Below are 21,533 nucleotides of genomic sequence, written 5' to 3' on the forward strand. Positions count from 1 at the left end.
TGCCTGTTCATGCAGAGCCCCTAATGTCAAAGTCATATTCTTAAAGCGGACTGAATTTAATGGGGAGCCACTGCAGCTGGATCAGCAGGGGTGTGACATGAGAGTACTTGGAAGACTAGGTCAGAAGCCTTGCAGCAGCATTCTGAACACCCTGCAGACGTTCCAACGAGGCATTACATAAACAAGTGAACAAAGAATTACAATAGTCCAAATGAGATGAAAGAAATGCATGTATGACAATTTCGAGGTCTGAGCATGACACAGTGGACACAACACTGTTTCTTAAATGATAATAACAGGAGCAAACCAGAGATTTAACATGAGCATCCAAAGTCAACTGAGTCAAAGTTTACTCCAAGATCCCTAGTAGGATTTGCCAAATGTAGCAAGAGGACCTAAATTTTTCATAATCTTGGGCACAAATTTATCGGGAGCACAAACAAGGACTTTGATTTTCTCCTCATTAAGTTGAAGAAAGTTATCAGCCATCCAACCTCTAATGTAGTCTAATCTGTAGTTTGGAAACATCTTGGGGCTTAAAGGAGATGTACAACTGAATATCATCTGTACGACACAGCTAAGCGTTTTGCAATTTGGCATGATTTAAAACGTTTAAATTTTTTCTGTATTAAACGGCAGAAATTAAGCTTTCTTGTGGGAGGTCATTTTTGAAAAACAAAACAAAAAAACCTGCAGCTTCAGAGTCTGTGAGATGTTGACTTTCAGCCCTGGCAGCGTGTCTGGTGTAGAGCCGACAACTCACAGATTTTGAAGTGTCGGGCCGCACTTTGTGTTTACATCTTTGTGTGGAAGAAAGTTTACCTGCTTTCATTTGCTGTTTTAGCTGTTTAGTGGTTGTTGAAATAGCTTTAACCTGAGATTCTGGCGATTCTTACAAAATACACATTTATTCAAAAATCAATTCAGCATTTAATGAATCAGTATCACATTATTCAAGGTATAATCTTATAATTCTTTTTTAAACCCACTCCTATGAAATATTCCCACCAGGCCATCTGACAACAACAGCAATACACATTCCTTCATCTGAGGCTTGGTTTGGTTTCAGCAGGCTTCCTTGAGGATGTTTACATGCCTAAGTGCTTTGAGTTGCTGCTGATGTAAAAGGATAAGATTTGTGGATTACTGCAATGAATAGTGGAACAGATGTACCTAATAAAGTGGTTGCTAATTACATGTAGCATGACTTTGCTGCACTATACATCATGCTTTGTTCTCAGATTGCCTGATTGTATAAAGTTTTCCAAAAAAAATCGACTCTACATTAGGCCTATGTAACCAAGGTAACATCTGACACCACTTCCGGAAAATCCCTTCATTGTGGCGGGAATGAACTCTGTATAAATTCCGGGTCAATCTGCTGCATCTCCCCTGCTACATGTCATCATCCCTGAATGCATTGTGCGAAAAAACATGGCCGCTCCCGCGACTCCAAAATAGTTTTAAACAACAAAGATTTAATGAATAACAATTTTTTTTTAGTTATTCTCAAGTATGTTTTTATGTAGTGGAGATAATTTGCAACATATTTAGAGTAACTTGTCATAATAGTTGGGGTTCCTTTTACATAGCTTATCAGGTTCTATTTGCTATCATTTCTACTCAGGGAGAAATGAAATAGGAAATGTATATGTATATGAACTGCAGTAAAAATATCAGTGTGAAGAAAGGTCATTTTATTTTTTAAGTAAGTACAAAAATTATATTTAGCCCTTCAAGCTTTTTAAATATGGTTCAGTTTGCTGTTACCAGTCTGTGGTATCACATTGAATCTAATTTGGAATTATCAGTGGTTTAATGTAATAATTACAAAAATTTATATTATTAATCTGAATTTATTTTTAGTGTTTCCGACCCAATTGTATAGAGCAGAAATGTTTCTTCTTAATGGTCATTAGCATTTAACCATATCTGGTCAGTCTTACCTCTGGAGGGCAACATCTCCTGGGTCCTGTTAGGCTTTTACAATAAGGCATGCAATATACATACCTGCCTATATCTATATAGATCTAGATCTATAGATATACAGATAGATACACGCACGCACGCACGCACACACACACACATTTTTGTACTGTGTGTATATATATATATTTTTTAAATGTTCATCTTTATTTCATGATTTTGTTTTATTTTTAAACAACAATTTCAAGCTTTGCACATAAAAGATTCTGACCACAACAGCCTGTGTTCTGCTTAATATCTTGGCTGCAGGAGGAGCAAAACATCACATATCAGATCCAGCCAATGACTACATATCCCATGACAAGAATCAAAGACATCTGAGAGGAGTTCAACTGGAGATCATGAGACTAAGTGGTGAGAACAGATTTTCTCCATGACCAGAAAGATGTAATCTCTCCTTAGCTAGTTGTGTATCCTTCCCCATCAAAGCCATTTAGCAGTTAGGCCACCCGAGAGAATCAAAATCTAAGATATCAGTGAAATAAAACCTGTGAAAAAACAGTGACACCACAAGAGTGCTCAGTCAAAACCATCAAATTAAGATACAATAATATTGTAAATAATAATGCTAATAATATTTTTTTACAGATTTTTTCCCACAAACAAAAATAGATTCCTTCCTTTGGTCAAGTAAAAAACAAAACAAAAACCCCAAAATGAAAACAATAGTGAAATGTTATTTTCACCAGTCTTATGTTCCTCGTGTTTTTTTTCCTACAGTCATCCAGGTTCTTGAGGCTCTAAGGCTGCAAAGGAGGTGTCAAGGCAATATGGTTATGGTGCCCCTAGCGCTCCATGCTGCAGCATGCTGGGAGTAGGACTAGAAGAGTAGGAGAGGGGCAGAGGCATTGAAAGAAGACCAACGTGTCCTCAGACAGCAGGTGAAGGTGCATCAGGATCAGGCTCATTGCTGTAGTTGTTGCTGTAGTGGTTCCCACTAGGTGGGTGATTAGGCAGGATATCCAGTTCATCCACTTGGGGGCCAGGGTGCATCACCACCAGCTGATCTTGGGGGATGTCAGCTGCTGCTGCTGCTAGGTTGGTGATCGACTTGGACTTTACGCACTGGAAATCAACATGGCGGCTTTTACCCTCCTCCTTTTCCCAGGACATGCGGATGAAGGGCCTCTGGACGTAGTTGTAAATGACCTCTGGACGACCTCCTGGTCTTTTCTTGACTTTCTCTTTATACGTAGGGTAACCTGTCAGAGAGACAACAACACTAGTGGCTCAGTTTATGCTAACTTTTGTTAACACAGAATACAAAAAAGCAAACACCAGAAGCGAGGGGCTCACCCTGAACGTGATGTGACTGACCATTTGTTTAAAAGGAATCAATGCATTACCAAGTGTTGGGCTCTAAATGACCTTATTCTAGTTTGATCGACTTCCCACTTTAGGCGTGTCTTTTCAGTCACAGCATACAAAAACATTCAGGTAGCAGCATGTCTATTGTCTACATCTGGTATGTGAACATAATACTGCACTCCAACTGCATATTAACTTGGGCAGATGTTAAACTGAGTGAACAAAGCAGTTTGGGTACAAAACCATTATATCATTTTATTAAATAAAATATATTTTGTCTCACGCCGACCACAGTTGATTCGTTTGATTCTGACTCTAATAACATCCAGATTGCAAAGAGGCATCTGCTGTTAGCTATTTTATGCATTAATTTGCTTGCTGCCAAACAAATCTGTAATTATAAATCTGCAGTATGCAGTGAGTCGTTATATTCTGTACTGTTCATATAGGTCAGACATCTCTCTCCCACTCATGAGAATGGAAAAAAAAAAGAAAAAGAAAAAAAGAGAGGACATCAATATTTAATACTGAAAAATTCAGCTCACCTTCAATGCCCAGCCTTATTTTCTTCAGTCCCCGCTCTTTTAAAACTGATTTGGCAACGTCTCGGTTTTCGATATACTTGAAGAATCTGTACAGTTTTGTGCTGTAAATAACTACAAGGAGAAAACAAACAAGGTGGTTTATTGTGCGTCTGTGCTCCGAGATGTGTGCCTACGCTCTGAATTAGTGGGTACTCACTCTGTGAATACTCTTCCCCCATTTGTGGTGGATATTCTTCATCCCAGTCAACCACATCATCATCGGTAAGGACTACAATGTGACATTCCCTCTCTCCGCTCTGGGCGCTGGCCACCATCAGAGGCAGAACCATTTCCTCGAGGTAAAACTCAAATTGACGCCGAGCTCCATCATTGGACAGCTCATGCATCAGGGCACCTGTTAACAAAGAGTGAGACTTTAAATTCAAAATTTCCATCATAAGCATAAACTTTATAAAGTGCACAAAGGTAAGCAAGTAACTCCTGAAACAACTAAAAACAGGCCCTCTGCTCTACTGTCATGCAAGTAGCCTTTATCTTTCACCACAGAGCTATTTCAGAGGTGCCTTCATAAAAACTGAATTCCTAATTAAAATGCTTCTTTCAGATCAGGATACTACTTGTAGTTTTAAATTCAAACAAATAATTTACAGGTAAGCAAACAACCATTTCCTTGCCTCCATTCCAGCAAAGTACCGCTACAAAATCTTCAGTGCTAATGAAGAAAAGGTCTGTCCAGTCTCGCAACCATCAGTTTCAGGCACTATTGTGTTGCAGTGCACCGAAAAGCCTTAAAGAACCCACTCAAGATGACCGTGAATCAAATTTGTAGACATATTTACCCCAAAAAGTTGAGGAGGAAAGGAGACGAAATGTCATAGATGATATGCAACAAGTTGTGGCCCTGAACTCACTTTCACATGAATAAGGACTATATGGATTTGAGAAATTTTGTTTTTCTATTCATTATAGGCTAAAACTCTAAAAGAAAAAACAAACAAACAAGAAAATAGTAATTAACCAGAATTACCTGCTGACTTAAAAAAAAATAATAATAAAACATCCTACGTTTTAGACACACGTACAGGGAAAATTGCTTGTTCTTAAAAGCTGTATTTTTCTTTAAAGCCAAAAATCTGAAATCCTCACAGGTTGGTGATTATGATCAATTAGCTGCAATCTTGTTAAGCCTTGCAAAGTGACGAGGCACTGAGCAGTCTCCCTGATCAATGATACTCAGCGCTGCTACTGTTAATGCAACACTAACAGCTTCAGTGTCCCAGAAGAAATACTCACTGAGGTCTCTGCATTTGATGGTGCTGTAGTCGAAAGAGATGCATAGATAGTCACATGCCTCACGCAACTCGGGGATAGAGATTCCATCAGGACAACGGATTATCCCAGATTTGTAGTAATCCTGCCAATTAGAGAGAAATCACAAAGAGGAAATCATTAAAAACACCATTTATCCATCAACTTAAATCATACAATTACAAACAAAATCAAAACCCTTTTGATAAAAATGAACCCGGTAACAGAATCTCAGTTTGCTTTCTAACAGCAGTTTCAGAGTTACACATGCTAAAGGAGACTTCCATTACTGAGCCTGTTGAACTGTTATGAGGTGGGTTTTTAGTAGGCCAAAGGTAACATGCAGTTTGGCAGGAAATTAGATGCAGCAGATAACACCATGCAAATGTCAAACTGTGAATTAAAGCTCAGATTCAGATCAGTCAGATTTGCTTTGTCATTCCAGCCTCATATACACTTCAGATACCTGAATGGGCTGTAGCAGGTACGCACTGTGTTATAGTTGCAGCAGTGTTTTCTGCAGGGTTGGTTTCTGGTGCATTTTAGATGAATCAGACAACAAAAATGCAGCCTAATCTAATCGTACGTTTCTTAGAACTCACCAACTGCAGCTTTCTCAGTAAACTGCGTACTACTCACTCACCATATCGCAAAGTAAATTCAATTTTCCAACATATCTACTTAAGAGTTTCAACATGAGCAATCAGTCGCTAATTAGATGTAATGTAGACAGTACAAAACAGCCCATGCTGAGTAATATTCTACCTGAATTATGGGTATTATATAATGTTTATTTATTTATTTTTTTAATTTAAAACTACTTTAGTTTAAAACTAGTTTTATTTCAGCACCATCTGTATTATGATCTACTGTTTATATTACTGCTTGATAGTAAACCATAGGAACCAGTACACTACTCTAAATTTCAGGCATTATATGCATTTTTCAATAACACTGCTATACCAGTAAATTAAGTAATTTAAACATGACCCCATGGTCATGCGGATGGGGTGGGGGCTGTATTAATTCAACATCCTGATCATACAGCGCAAATAATTGAAAAAATTAAAAATTCACAAGTCAATATCAATGTAGAAAAAACAAAAACAAAAAAAAATATTCAACACTAATAACTGCACATTTGTTTTGTGTCATCTCTGGCCGCATTGAACTTTGATAGACTTTCACAGCAGAGGCTCAGACAACTCCTCACACACACGGGGATCCAGGTAAGGAAAATATAGTGTGTCGCTCAAGGCTAACAGGTGTTATATGTCCCACAAAGATTGGAAGAACACATCCCAGTGGGAGTTTTATTCACAATTTCCTTCTACATTCTGCTGTGGAAGCATTAATGAGCAAATGCTGATATATTTAAAAATTGTGACATCAGAGATTGGTGTTACATCTTATACAAAAGCAATAAAGGCAGCCTGTTAAGAACTGACTTTATAGCCCTGTGTAAAATATTTAAGTTTGGTTAAAAGAGCAAGGAAGTAGATTTTTGTTGACTTGATTGTGTTATTTTATTTATTTATGATACATTTTCAGAGCTTTTTAAGCCTCCGTTGTGATTCGACAGTAAAGAGAAGATTAGAAAGACCAGGGGAAGTAGATGGCCTTAGGGCAGATTGTTTGGGTTGCCTACTCTACCCAGTGAGCTAAAATGATCCCACGATAGCTTAATATCTTTTAATAATAATGCGACACAGATAAAAATCATTCAGCATAAGTGTGTATCCAACATTTACCTCACAATTATTTATGCATACAAGGATTATGTAAAAGAGAAACTAACCAGAATTGCTCTGAAAACTGTTGAGCTAATCCCCTCAGCCACTTCGTACTCCCCTTTCTCGTTGGGCCGTGTGAAATTATGTTCTCTTCCAGATCCAAACATTCTGTGCAAAAGAAACTTTGATTTATTCCCCCAACTCACAGATCTATACTTATATGCGTGAATATTTAATTTTTATTTAAGTTTCAGTTGTTACAGCTATGATGACTAAAGACAAGGATAACGAGGATTAAAATATACTTTACCTGCCCAACATGGTATTGGGCTGTGCAGTGAAGATAGAAGGATCCACTACAAAGCGTGTGTTGTCAACAATCAGAGTGACTCTCTCTGAGGTCCGAATGTTTCGGTTTCCAACTGTGCCACCGGCTCCCCCTTCCTTAGGATTCTCATAGACAAAAACCATTTCTCCAGCTGCCAAGCTTTTGAAAGTGCCCTCGGTGCTGGACAAGCTACTGTTGCGACTGCTCACCACCCCACTGCTGCTGGAACCGCTGGGTGAGACTCTCTGAGGCCGCGGACTACTGGGCCTCGATGACGAGCCGCCATCTCGATCACGATCTAGACGGGCGGGCGGAATGAATCACCATGGAGAAATCATCTTTGGTTTTAATGTCCAAATCAAAGATCAAAATCCAGATAGAAAAAAAGTGCCTAGTTTGTAGTAACATTTTAGTTTGCAGCTAAGATTTGTAAAATAATTTTGTATTTCTTTGCAATATACACATTGTATATATACACAAGGTCCCACTCATAACATTTGACATGTAGGCAGTCAAACTTCTCGGTCTTGGTCTAAACACAGGTGGATAAGCATTGCCTTGATCTGCTCACAGCCAAAAGCAGGAGACCTAAACCATGTCTGAGCTGCAAGTTGATAAATTTGGTCAGCTGTTTAACAGAGCTTGCCAAAAGCTGCAGAACTCCAACATGACACCCATATAAGCCGTCTATTCTTTCCACGCACACTCACCACTGTTGTGCTGGCGGGTGGGTGATGTGACGTTGCGAATGCAAGGGGTAAGCTGGCCTTCTCTCTCATGCGAGGAGTCCCTGGAGCGATCGCTGGAGCGGCGGCGGTCACGTGAGCGGTCACAGCCCCCGCTGGCACCATGTAAGCTCATCTTCCTATGTTCTTCCTTCACTTGAGACGTACGGGCTTGGCTGCTGCTTTTGAAACACAAAAGCATGTGTAATGCACCTCCTCCCTTTCTCAAGGCCAGAGGATATTGGTATTTCATAGTTTTATGACGCACAATGTGGAACACATTTCACTCAACATGGCTGTCACAGCTTTTGGCTTAGGTCATTTGCCCTACAAACAACTGTAGTAGTGCCAACAAGCTTCATAAAGACATTTAAAACTAACCACCAGACCAACCAGACCAACCAGATTCTACTTTAATAAAACAGTAACAAGCCGCACATTGTGTATTGCAGTCAAATATAGATACTATTACCTTTGATATTTAATTTGAAAGAAAATCAAATCAGAGTTTTGACATGCTTATTTTATGTTTATTTAGAAATTTCATTTCTAAATAAACAGTATGAGCAGTTATAAATAAAAGTAGATTAAAATTCAAATGGGAAAAAGACACAATAGAGCTAACCATTAATTTCTCAAAGACCAAATCTTCTTAGTGTTTAAAAAAAACAACAATCACAGAAAGAATAAAATTCACAATTAGAAGCAGAGCTACAGGGTAAAAAAAAAAAAAGGAAAGGGAAAAAGGAAAAAAAAAAAGTTTTGTTTAACCTTTTAGCCATTCACAGATACATCCCAATCCTGGGGCTGAGCATACACTTGCAGAGCTTTCCTGCATACCAAAAATGTTGGCCTTCCAACAATGGAAAATCCCAAGGCCAGTGTTGAAAATGTTTTAAATTACTGTTTAAATATACTCAAGCTTGAGTTTCATTTTGCTCACCAAATTTCCAGAAATAACCAAGAAATTCATAGGCATGTATTAAGCTAGTTAATACCAAGTCACTGTCATAACTATATACCTAAAGTGCTACAGGAAACATGCCTTCAAAAGGTAGGAGACTAAATTATAAAGCAGATAAAGATAAGGCTGGCAGATGAGTTAACAAGAAAGTAAGGAAAGGCTACACAGAGCTCCATGTGGTCATCACGAACACGTTATACTTCAGTAAATATTCACTTAACATCTAGGGCTGCCACGATTTGTCGACTAGTCACGATTACGTTGACTATCAAAATCGTCGACGACTGATTTACTAGTCGACGCGTCGTTTGAAACTTTGTAAGATCACAAAAGACGCAGGAATAAGTGGCAGGATTTAAGAGTCTAATAACGGACTGAAACAGAAGATGGCAGCATTGCATGTACAAGGATGTCAGCTACCGTTAAACCCCGAAGAAGAAGAAGCAGCTGTGTCCCAGAATTCATAGCGCGGCCCAGCGCAGTTTCCAACAATGGCGGCAGCTAGTTAGTTTTAATGTTACTCTTATTATTCTTTCTGGGTCACAAAATAAACGTTTAACATATTTTCAGGCGAGAATGTAGCTGTGTAAACCTCAAATATCTGCTCAGTTTATCAGGACACCACATATTTTCAAAAGCGCTCCGACGTTTTCGGAGACATCTGTTACCCACTAGCTCGTTAGCGAGCCGGGGGCTAGGCTCACTAGCGCTGTGAGAACACCGGACTCCCCGCAAATCGTTTTCAAACCCACCGCCGTCTTTCGCTACTCAGGTTAAATATATATGAGTCACTTAGATAACTTAAAATGTTATTGTTTGGCTTTTTTTTTTAGTATTTTATTTGTTCCTGAGTAAATCAGTTTGTCTGAGATTAAAGTTATAGTTTTTACACAGCTGAATAAACGTCAAGCAGACAGCTGATTATCAGAAGTGTGAGATGCTCCAGAATATACTCCAGTGTCCTGTTATATTTTAGATAGCAAGGAGTTTATTAAACTTCACCGAAACAATCTGCAAATTTCATTAAAATTTAATAAACTATCATCTTGTCTTTATTTTTAGTTAGCACAGACCTTAAACACTTAAAGCTGTAAGCTAATGATAGTTATATAAGAGCAGATGCTGCTGGTGCAATAAGCTGTAGTTTTACGTCTAATGGATGATGATCTGATTAGTCGACTAATCGCAAAAATAATCGGTGACTAGTCGACTATCAAAATAATCGTTTGTGGCAGCCCTATTAACATCCATCAATCCATCTTCATCCGGGGCCGGGACAGGGCAGCAGCCTAAGGAGAGAAGCCCAGACCTGGCAGGGAGAGGGAACTCATTCCCGACCCACCCGGAGTGGGCACTCCACCCTTTTCCGGCTGAGAACCATGGCCTCAGATTTGGAGGTGCTGATCCTCATTCCCGGTGCTTCACACTTGGCTGGGAACCGTTCCAGTGCGAGCTGGAGGCCTTCACCCGATGAAGCCAACAGAACCACATCATCCGCGAAAAGCAGAGACGAGATTCTGAGGCCACCGTAGTGAAAGCCCTCCGCCACTTGGCTGCGCCTAGAATTCCTGTCCATAAAAATTATGAACAGAATCGGTGACAAAGGGCAGCCCTGGCGGAGCCCATCACCCACCGGGAACGAGTCCGACTTATTGCCGGCAATGCGAACCAAGCTCTTGCAACGGTTGTATAGGGATCGAATGGCCCGTAGCAACGGGCCAGACACCCCATACTCCCGCAGAACCTCCCACAGGACACGGTCGAATGCCTCCTCCAAGTCCACAAAACACATGTAGACTGGTTGGGCAAACTCCCATGCACCCTCAAGTATCCTTGAGAGGATAAAGAGCTGGTCCAGTGTTCCGCGACCAGGACAAAAACCGCATTGTTCCTCCTGTATCAGAGGTTCAACTAGCAGACAAACTCTCCTTTCCAGCACCCTGGCATAGACTTTCCCAGGGAGGCTGAGGAATGTGATCCCACTGTAGTTTGAACACACCCTCCGGTCCCCCTTCTTAAAGATGGGGACCACCACCCCGGTCTGCCAGTCCAGGGGTACTGCCCCTGATCTCCACGCAACATTGTAGAGGCGTGTCAACCAGGACAGCCCTACAACGTCCAGAGCCTTCAGGAATTTGGGGCGGACCTCATCAACGCCAGGGGCTCTGCCACCAAGGAGTTGTTTAACTGCCTCAGTGTCCTCGCCTCCGGAAATTGGCGGGTCATTCCCCTCATCCCCAGACTCTGCTTCCTCCTCGGAAGACGTGTCAGTGGGATTAAGGAGGTCCTCAAAGTATTCCTTCCACCGCCTGACAATTTTCTCAGTCGAAGTCAGCAGCGCTCCGCCAGCACTATACACAGTGCAGGTAGAGCACTAGAATCTCTTCGAGGCAGTCCAAAAGTCTTTTTTCATGGCCTCTCCGAACTCCTCCCACACCCGAGTTTTGCTTCAGCCACTGCCCGAGCCGCATTCCGCTTGGCCTGTCGATACCTGTCGGCTGTCTCCGGAGTCCCACAGGCTTACCAAGAGCGATAGATCTCCTTCTTCAGCCTGGTGGCTCCCCTCACCTCTGGTGTTATTCACTTAACATCACAGATAAATATGTGAAAGATAAGTGAAAAGTAAGTTTGAGCCTTTGGGCAATCTCAAACCCATGGGAAGTCAACTCCATCACATTTCCATATATTGAAAACGTTAAATACTGCCATAAACAGGCAATATTATTTGATTTTCAAAAATTTTCTCAGTGGACTAACACTTCTCTCCAGTATCACGCAATCATTGAGTTACAGGGAAAGTGCTAGGCCAAATTTATATTCATAGGGGTTACGCCTATGAGTTAATACAAAGCAGGACGGATGCAAAAGATACACATAAGCAAACCGATACTTTCTCTTGTGATATCCCTAGAACAGGGCGTATGTGACTGTTGCTGTGAACTTTACAACTCCATATATTTTCACCTGGCTCACCTTGAATGCCTGCAGAGTTTGCGCGGTCGGCTCGCTGTTTTTCGTTCCCAGTTTTCTGTATCACTGGAGTTGCTGTCATATGACGGCAGACGAGCTGCCATCACCCGGACAGGGGGTAGCCCGGTCTGGATCTTTCACCGTTCATAATCTGTTCGACAAATGGCGAAATCAACAAGTCAGTTTAATTCCCTGGTCAGCCTCGTGTAAAATCCACAGGTAGCTGCTGTCGGTTAACAAAAAAGCTAGGTTGTGCAGCCAAGCTTGAGTTGAACAAAGATTGATTGTCAGGTTTATCGCTGTTATCAAATTAAACGTTGTCGACGTTGCTGTGAGACGACTTTGCTATTTTAGCATAGCTAGCTAGTTAGCTAACTAGCATTAGCAGTATTACCAGCGGTACGTTACAACAATATCAGAACAAACTTCCGAGACGCAGAATGGCTAGTAAACATGCTCCAAGAGTGTCCATAGACATGATTTGATACCGTGAGATACAGGAAAAAACAGCTACCTAGCTGGCTACGGTTTCCGCTGCAGTATAATCCCACTTGCTCGCCAGCTAACCAGTCATTTCCTTTCAAAACACTCACCCAGCTGACGTACGACGTGACGACCGTTAACGGCTCGACGTGCTGACGCACTTAAAACTACATTTCAAAGTCATTGCTACGCTCGCCGATCAAACGTGTCTCAAAAGTTAAAGAGTTCAAAAATTAAATGTACTACAGGTGACTGACCTGTTTTCAGTAGGTAATAGAAGAAGTTTTTCTTTTTCTTCAAAAAAGTCAAAAGAAAGATGACCGAGTCCCTCAAGTGTCGCGATATGTTGCATGTGCGATTGCTTTTTTTTTTTAAAGTTTCCTTTATTCATGAAAAAAAATCCAAAATGTGAAGATACTAGTACCGATATTTGTAAGCCTATAAAAGACAAAATGAACCGTGGAGAAAAGGAAAGAAAAAGAAATATGAAATAAGGTACAAAATAAATAAATAAAAGTAAATAAATAAATATATGTTTTCATGTACATGTAACTCAGCTTATGTGGAGAACTGACAGCAGATATTGAAGAATGTAATTGCATTTATAATTAAAACACCCATTAACATGTGCATTAATTTATTATATAATAAATATAGCACTATTTTAGACTCTATAATCAGCAGTTCCCACTGATTAGCACTGAACTGATCTGTCTACTATGGAAGCTTATTTCTTCAACTAATGATTTTTTTCTATCCATAAGTCAAAATTTCAAGTTAGTATCTCGAAATTTTGAATTACATAATACAGAATTTTAACCTCCCCAGACTTGAAATTTTGAGATAATTACTTACTTTCAACTTTGCTCTGCCTGGCAGATTTTGTTTTTAATTATTTTTTATTTATTCAACTTTAGTGGTGGAAAGAAGCTTCCATATTCCATTGTGCACAGTTTGAGGTAAAACTGCAGAATATAACAAAAAAAATGATTAAAGATTAATTAAAACTAGGAGTAAACACAAAGTGTTGATAAATCTAACCAGGTATCAGTTCAGCCTACAGTTATGCTATGGTAACAAACAATGTTAAATAAATAACAAAATTAGGTTAAGTTGTAGGTAGTCTCATATCATAGTGGTGCTTTGTCCAATTAATTTAAAGGCCTCTAACTGGATGTGAAAAAAACACCGCACACTAGCAAATCTTTGCAGAAGACATTTTTATTTTAAAGTATTAATATATAGATAATAGTTATAGTAGTAGCAAAGTTGCTTATTCAAAGTAAATGCAGGGTCATAGCAAGGGTGCTTGTCAATTAGCCAGATCAACTCTTTAGGACATGACTGGAGGACAGAGCAACACAACAGCCGAACAGGATACATATCAGAGCTTATCTATGTCTTATCCATCAATCATAACATCTCTCTGCTTTGCCTTTATTCGACACAAGTCAAACAGCCTGTTATGATTTGCAAACAATATACACACACACACACACACACACACACACACACACACACACACACACACACACACACACACACACACACACACACACACACACACACACACACAGTATACAAGGCTGGAAAAGTCTGAATATGATGATATGATGCAATGTGTGCAGCCATCAGTCAGTAAAATCACCTTAAAAAAAATTAAAGTGGGACTAGACATCAACTGAATTCTAATCTTTAGGACTGAAAATTGATGATCTTGTCTTATGACTTTTTATCAAGTATTTCTAGAATAATTTTCGTGTATGGCCACTCAAAACATCAATCAATTCTGTAATCTGACAGATATATTACAATTTTTTGCAAATTTTAAAGAACATTACTTAGTGTGAGTTATTCCTGCGCCAAGAATATGTTAAACATTGTGTAATGTATTGTATGTAAAGCCATGTATGTAATCTATGTAAAGTCAAGCTAGCGAACGCAATCCAGAAATTGCTGACACAAAAGGCATGTAGGTTGAGTTGTCGTATAGGTTACATCTCACAAAGTTACCCAGTAAAAGTGATCAATACCTGACAGTAAGAATGAAGTACAGCAGTTCAAAGAGAGATCAGAGAGGTTCTGCAGAGCACTTTAGAGAAATTTGTTGTAGAAAGTTAAAGCAGGGGTAAAAATCACCAGCAGAAAATCTGACTCAGTCCTCAGGAGATCATGTTAGTGACTATAAGAGGACTGACTGAAAAACATACAGTATAACTCCTGAAAGTCATTACATAAAGGCATACATATGATGCGCATGTAAGAAGCACACACAAGAAATGTAAGACTAGCCATCTTATTGGTCCTTTACAATATGCAGTAAACAACATTTGTAAATAGTGATGTGTATGGTGTGGAGAGTAGGAGGACATTTTAAAACCTTTTCTTCCCCAGACGGCCTGAGATATTGACTGTAGTACTTGTAATCCTACTGATATGACATTAAAACAGAATGGAAAAAAAGGGAAAAAAAGAGGGAAAACATTTATCAGACAAGAAAAAAATAAAAAATAAAATAGAATTAAAAATAAAATAAAAAACACAATAAAAGCATAAATAAATCAATAAATAATCTGACAAAATTTTAAAATAAGTTAAGAACAATAAGAAAAAAACATCTAAAATAACTCTTGGAAAAATAGTCAGATTCTTCAGTAATGCATGGGGATTTTGTTTCATAAGATATACTGAACATTAAATCACTTGAATTTGCATATTTTGTATAACTTTTTTAAATTTTTGATCCAAAAACATCATATTGAAAAATATTTTTTATAGTTCTTGCTTTTCCATGTAGTGGTTTAGAGCTGGCCACAATAATTCCCTTCAACTTTTCCTGGAGCCAGTCTTGCCTTTCTCCTACTTGTTTGTGTTCTCGAACATTGTGCATAAGCTGCACCTCACTGACAGTCCTCTTTCTGCACAAACAGAAAACACACACAGTCAACTCAAGGAAGAATTACAGGATCAGTTAATTATTTAAGCTAATTGTGCATTATTAATTTTCATTCCAAAGATGATATTTCACTGTAGAAAGTTTAAGAGTTTACCTCAGTGGTTTAGCCTCTGTGTGGATGCTCCAGAGGAGGATTACCAGAACCAACATTTCCAAGAACCTCAGTGAAAACATGTCGATTAACTGAAGCAAATTAAACTATTAGTTAGACGAGGTATTTTCTACGTATATTTTCAAAAATATATATGTATATTACAGCCATCTATTTAAAGACATATTCATTGGTCGTTCTTACCAGGTCTGGTGTCCTTCTATCCAAGAAATAGTGCGTCAGAGCTGGTAGTTAGAGGACTCTATCCGTCTGGGAAAGAAGTCAAACTTGTTGATCAGTCTTTCGTGTTAGGAAGGCGCTCTCCTTTATATACAGTGTAGCCCTCCCCTGGTCATCAATGAGCCATTTTCACTGTTGATGTTGATGTCACTTTTCCAGTGCATCAATGCGAACAGGCATCTGCATGACACCACCTCCACCACAATTCACTACTAACACATCTTTCAACACCTCTGTAAAGGGGCCTGCTTGTCACACTGGTTTTGAACATGCTCCATTTTCACCCTTCATCCCGAATCATTTTTGTTATGACATACAGGCTATGTGCATACACTTTAGCAAGCAAATCTCTTTATTGGTTAGTATATCTCTAACAGTATATGCCTCATGCAGCAGGACTGCAGTGAAAACATATACTCTCTAAAATGGCAATAACTGTCAAGCTTAATTTATTAGCAGTGCAACTTATTTTATGGTTCATCTCATGCAAGCTCTAAAGTTTGCAGAAAGGTGTAACTGCATCAGGCCGCAGACATAAAGCATTCAGTGTTGCCGATTAATATAATGTTAATATAATCTCTGAGCTCTCTGACGTGACGGATTGACTGAATACCTACAGATCTAGTTCTTCTGTTCTTTCAAGACTTGCTAGTAGCAATAGAACATGTTAAAAGTAGCTTGCATCAGCTAAGGAGATCATATATTTTCATCTTCATCAAGAGTATAGAACCACTGATTTTTTATTTATTTTTTTATTTTTTTATTTTTTGCATTTTATGTGAGAAACACCCCCCCCCCCCCCCATATCTGTAAAATTTATTTGTGAGAATTATGAGTTCTCAAAATGTTCTTTAATGAAATAAATTTGTTGCAGATGCTTGTATAAAGCTGCTGTAGGAGTGTAGATTCTACAGTGGTTGCATATAAAGCTTTACTCATGATATCAAAGTGGACCGGACATTTGAAAAACATACAATTAACATCCTGTTAAATATGTAGCGTCACACTTTGTGAGGTATGGGTTATGGATAACCTTGTCATGGTGTCACAAGCTGCATTAGGTAACCGTGAAAGATGTTTTCTAAATGTGGCAAAGGAATGGCAATGTCATGACTGACAGAATAGGTGTTGCAAAAGGACCTATAGCTTTCTGTCATTTAATTTTCCAGCAAAATTTAATCTATACAGGGTGTATTAACCAATCTGAACACTTTTAAATGATATTATTTTCTGGAGTGACAGGCTGCATTTCTTACAATTTAAAGGAATTCCTTTCCTTCAAAAAGCATTAATGATTAATTGACTTGTATAATGTGGCAATAGTGCCACATTCTAAAGCCGAAGGTTGGTTTGGTTGTATTACACTAGAATGATCAGAATTGCAATTGTAGCACATATTACTACAGCCTAATTAATAAAGTGTCAGATGTACTGCAAAGTCTCAAAGACTGACTAGAGACAAAACTGACATATCACAGAAATTAAAAAGTGAATTTACAACAGGCCAGTATACCTGGCTCAAGTACATGTTTTGCCATATACATCTCTGTCAGCTCTCTGCAACATGCTGTAAAACAGCACTAAGAACCACCTGTGCTTTCAACTGGGCTAGATTTTTTGCACACGTGTAGTATACTCAACCAAGCTTCCCCCATTACTTCATGTGGTCACAATGTGAGCCATCTAAGTTATGGTATGCTGCCAGGGTGCAAGAAGACGAGACAGGGATTGATGGGAAGAATTGCATGCAAATCATTAACTTGGGTCACCCCCATGTGACAAAGAAAGCAACATACATAAAATGACTCATCTCTTTGAACTACAGTATATTTAGCCATGTTGGCCGTAAATAGGCCTAACATTTTGGTTCTTAACAAACTTTCATTGAATTTTAAGAGGCTATATTTGTCATACCCTGAGTTCAGGTGGAAGTTGGTGATATTTAAGAAGGAAATACAATTAATTAAAATAACACAAGCCAGTGCACAGGGTATATTGATTTTTGATAGACCTAGCAGAGGGCAGATTCATTTCACTGGCCTCTATATTGTGTGTTTAAAGGTATGGAAGGACACCCAGGCCATATAAGCGCTCCCTGACTTCTATAAATGGACCTACTTTTTTCATGAAATGAGGTCACCTCACTCAACGATATCATGTAACGAAACAGGATATATTTAGATGCTTGACATCATCCCAGCTTTGCTTTTGAAGCCAAACAAATGCATAGAATGCATATTTTATTCATACCGATTGGATAACAATTTATAGCCTATGAAGTGGGCAGAGTCTAATGCTGCAATAAATCTTTCAGATGCGTGTCCATCCAAGTCTTTCTGGAGCAGCTCAGCAGTTTATTTGCCAAACCAAATGTTTTTTCCCTTCATGAAGCAGGTTTGCAGGGATACGCCAGTCGTGTCAGTGCCATTTTATGTGGATTCCCCCACTCACATCAATCAATCACAGAGCTTTGCAATGTCCATTTGACTACTCAGCACAGGTGGTGGTGGTGTCAAATTAGTAGTCAGTATCTCCTAACCGACTGAACACACAGTATGGCCTACAAAGAAAGAGCCCACCTGGATCAGGTTGGCAGCAAACTGGTCAGTTTTTTTCCCCTGTTATTATCATTATCATTGATGTTTTTGTCACAGCAAGCAAAGTTATGATAAGTAGAAAATTTCACATTAGCTTATAACAATATATTTTGAAACAGTTTTAGTTGGCTGTACTATTCCATTTAATACAAATACTAAATCCGTGTGTATATGATTATGATAATCCAAACTCTACCTGGAAATGTTTTGGAAAGTCTTTGCGTTCAGCTTGAATTTAAATAAAGTTTAGAAGTTTATGCTTTGTGCACTAAACATCATGACGATTCAGGGTAATACCATGTTAATACCAAATTAAAATAACTGATTAAAAAAGATATTAATCAAAAGAAATTTAGATAGAAAAGGACAAACGACAAGAGGCACAGAAAGCAGAGTCTGATTCTGCTCAGTGATCATTTTTTGTAAGACTTTTATGTATCCAGAGGAAATCTGATTCTGTTTTGCTTATGCTCTGCTGGTTATTCACACAGTAATACTTTCAAACCTGGGAGGTTTCCAAACAGTAGAACTTTATATAAAGCAGCTTCAGAGGAGTCGACTTCTTAACAATCACAGTACTTTTTTTTTTTTTTTTTTTTTTAAATTTCTGGGTATTATATGTGCAGTTTAACCTAAAGTAAAAAAATATTTAACCATTCAGTATTTTGTCTTGGATTTGTTGTTATTTAATATCAAAGCAGTATGCAAGTCGTGTCATAGTAGCCTCAGTTGCTGCAATGTTATTTTGGTTGTGAAAGTTACTATGAAAACAGTGGTTTCCTCACAGCTGCTCATTATAAGTTTAGATTTCTTCCACAAGAGGTCACTGTGATCCAGCAGTTCAGTCAGGCAGACCAAAATCCACTGTAATCCTCTTTAATTACATTATCAGAAGAGCTTTCTGTAACAGCTTTGATAACCAGTATTATCACCAAGTTTATAGTTTGTAGTTAAGTATGAGATTGAAAAAACAGTTTTTGATGCACAATATTTGAAAGCAGTGAAAGGGGTGATAAAAATATGAAAACAGGAGGGTTCAGTCTGATATTAACAAAGAAAAAAACAACAACAGCACAAATACCACAAAATAAGAAATGGCCCTAATGTAGTCAGCTGCAATTACCTTGTGAAAACACTTCATTGCTTGTTTTCCAATTATCTAAAGTTTATATTAGTGTGACTTTCTCAACTTTTGGTAAAATACCTGCCCAACCTTCATTGGCATTTTGTGCAGAATTTACATGAAATTAATTTCTCTGAGTTTATTGATAAGCCTGTCTAATAACATGCAAAACCGACAGTTTTGTTTAATCTAACCAATAAAATGCTTTTATCAGCCTTTTCATCTTAAATACACAAACAGGTCCTTCTGGGACATGATGAGGGAAATGAGGCAGGTGAGAAAAACGAGATAAATTTCAGAAGAGACTGTCATGTGGGTTAAGCAGAGTGTGCTGCTGTGTGTACTGTGTATATCAGCAATGTTGTCTGTGGTAAAAAGGTGCAAAGAATTTAAAGCACAAAACATTGTTATTCCCACCCACTATGAGTCCAAAAGAAAGAAGCCTCCTGCTGGGATTACCTGGTTGTTTCCAACAATTTGTTGTCTGAACATTCGTCGGTATGAGACGATTGTGGAAGTGAGAATGTATTAGAAACTCTGTGTAAAGTGCATAAATATATGAGTGATTTCACAGCGCCACAGTGTGTATTTTATTATATGCGCCCTTGTTGGTCTCACTTTGTTTCCCCGTACACACTCCTTTGGGCTTCTTACATTTTGTGCTACATAGTGCTTCCTGTAGCTTTGTTTTCACAGCATACATTGTGGAAACTGCTTGCATTAAAATTTATGTTTGTACCTTAAAATTTATTTTCTTTCCTTAGTAGTTTAGTGGAAAAAGGGACAAATTGCATCATAACAGCAAGATGCACCACTTTTCTTGTTAAGACTATGAAGGTTTCTAGTGTAAATTCAGTATGAACGTGCAATTACATAAAAACGCCTCTTCTGTGAGTTACAGGTGACCAATAACACTAATGCATCTTTTTGTCAGCGAGGCTGTGAATACATGAAGACAGCTCCACTTCCACATAAAAGGAAAAACAATATTTAAGTTACTGAATCATCTACTTTAAAAGATTATACAAATCAATAAAAAAATAACCTTCCATACCAAATAGAAACTGTTGGCTACAGAGCAGGTAAATTCACTTTGGTTTAGATTTAAATATATATTTACTGGTCTGACAGCCCACCACTTCTCCACCAAGCTGATTCATATTTCAGCTTGGAGCCATGCCACCTACATGTGACCTTGATAATGATAATGTATACTGACTCAAACTGAGTCACTGCTGTGCAAGCAAAATGTCAGAGTTGGCTCACTAACCCACTTTCCCTGCTGTGTGAGATAAGGAGGCGTTGGAGCTTCTGAACTCCACTTGGACACTGCTTGGAAAAACTGCCTTTGGAGCAGGTGGCCAGGGGGCCAAAACAGAGCCACCAAAGGGTCAGGAAGACTTTTAAAAGCAGAAATTGCAGAGAACTTCAGTATTATTAAATAAAATGCACTACTATACCTTCATTTCCACAGAGGATGCCAGTGTTACTACACAGGGGGTCTCAGCTTCTCATCTCCACTGTGACGCATACGTTTTAATAGACCTGTAATGACAACTATTGAGTGTGTAAAAAATAGATATTGTTAAAATATGATTTATTCTTGTTGATCACCTGTTTTGTAAGTGAGCGGCTCATTGAATTTGAACATTGCCTTCATCGGTGTGGCTTGCTTGAGATCAAATTTGTCCGTTTGTGGCTCATGAGCTAAAATAAGTTTGACACTCCTGCTGTAGAGCCTGCAGCTATCCACGGGATGAGGTACTGCTTCATGCATATTATTATTAACCACATACTGTATGCTGGTGTTTATGAATTTCATTTTTATTTTGATCAACTGAGCAGAAGTATGCTGTCAAAGCCACTGAGCTGATCATTAACTGGAACGGTTCAGAATGATTCAGCATTTACTGAATCACCTAGAAGAGTCACTCCTTTCTAGTTTTAAACTGTTTCTAATAAAAAGAAGCTTAATTTTGCTCTATACGACTCTACTGTCCAATCAAACTATTAATAGGCTACTACCTAAGACATAAACTGTGATATTAAGCCATCCCAGGGAAGAAAAAGGCAAAGAAAATGTAGTAATTTTATTTCAATTAGCCTACTCACTCACCCATAGTTATAATCACTGCTGCTGTTATAGTAAGATCATTTATCTGGGGTTAACGCTGAC

The 21,533-nt window shown here is 38.6% G+C and overlaps 1 protein-coding gene and 1 long non-coding RNA gene across 3 annotated transcripts; both read right to left on the reverse strand.

The window, feature by feature from the left end:
- Positions 1–2,112: 2,112 nt before the first annotated feature.
- btbd10b (BTB (POZ) domain containing 10b) lies at positions 2,113–12,483 on the reverse strand. Of its 2 annotated transcripts, none has more exons than XM_082502585.1 (9): positions 12,382–12,483; positions 11,871–12,018; positions 7,919–8,112; positions 7,191–7,506; positions 6,946–7,048; positions 5,133–5,253; positions 4,036–4,233; positions 3,840–3,950; positions 2,113–3,188 (listed from the first exon to the last, which is right to left on the reverse strand). In XM_082502585.1, exons 2-9 carry the CDS (start codon positions 11,969–11,971, stop codon positions 2,857–2,859), a joined length of 1,476 nt encoding a protein of 491 aa, XP_082358711.1. In that variant the 5' UTR covers positions 11,972–12,018; positions 12,382–12,483; the 3' UTR covers positions 2,113–2,856. The 2 variants fall into 2 exon arrangements, with proteins under 2 accessions (XP_082358711.1, XP_082358710.1); XM_082502584.1 differs by having other exon boundaries at positions 7,919–8,115.
- A 3,118-nt stretch (positions 12,484–15,601) lies between these two features.
- On the reverse strand, positions 15,602–21,381 carry LOC309701343. Its single transcript, XR_014274951.1, has 3 exons — positions 20,972–21,381; positions 20,818–20,902; positions 15,602–15,667 (listed from the first exon to the last, which is right to left on the reverse strand). It is a non-coding gene; the product is annotated as an uncharacterized lncRNA (long non-coding RNA).
- Positions 21,382–21,533: the final 152 nt, after the last annotated feature.

The sequence above is a fragment of the Aulonocara stuartgranti genome (assembly GCF_965226115.1).
Source record: "Aulonocara stuartgranti genome assembly, chromosome: 1".
NCBI lineage: Eukaryota > Metazoa > Chordata > Actinopteri > Cichliformes > Cichlidae > Aulonocara > Aulonocara stuartgranti.

What these genes read in the sequence shown, in the direction of transcription:
- btbd10b (XM_082502584.1), bottom strand. Translation starts at nt 11,971, where the DNA reads ATGGCAGCTCGTCTGCCGTCATATGACAGCAACTCCAGTGATACAGAA. An exon ending in AAACTCTGCAGGCATTCAAG is followed by an intron (nt 8,116 to 11,870) that starts GTGAGCCAGGTG and finishes GTGTTTCAAAAG; the next exon opens with CAGCAGCCAAGCCCGTACGT. An exon ending in CAGTTTTCAGAGCAATTCTG is followed by an intron (nt 5,254 to 6,945) that starts GTTAGTTTCTCT and finishes TCTAATTGGCAG; the next exon opens with GATTACTACAAATCTGGGAT.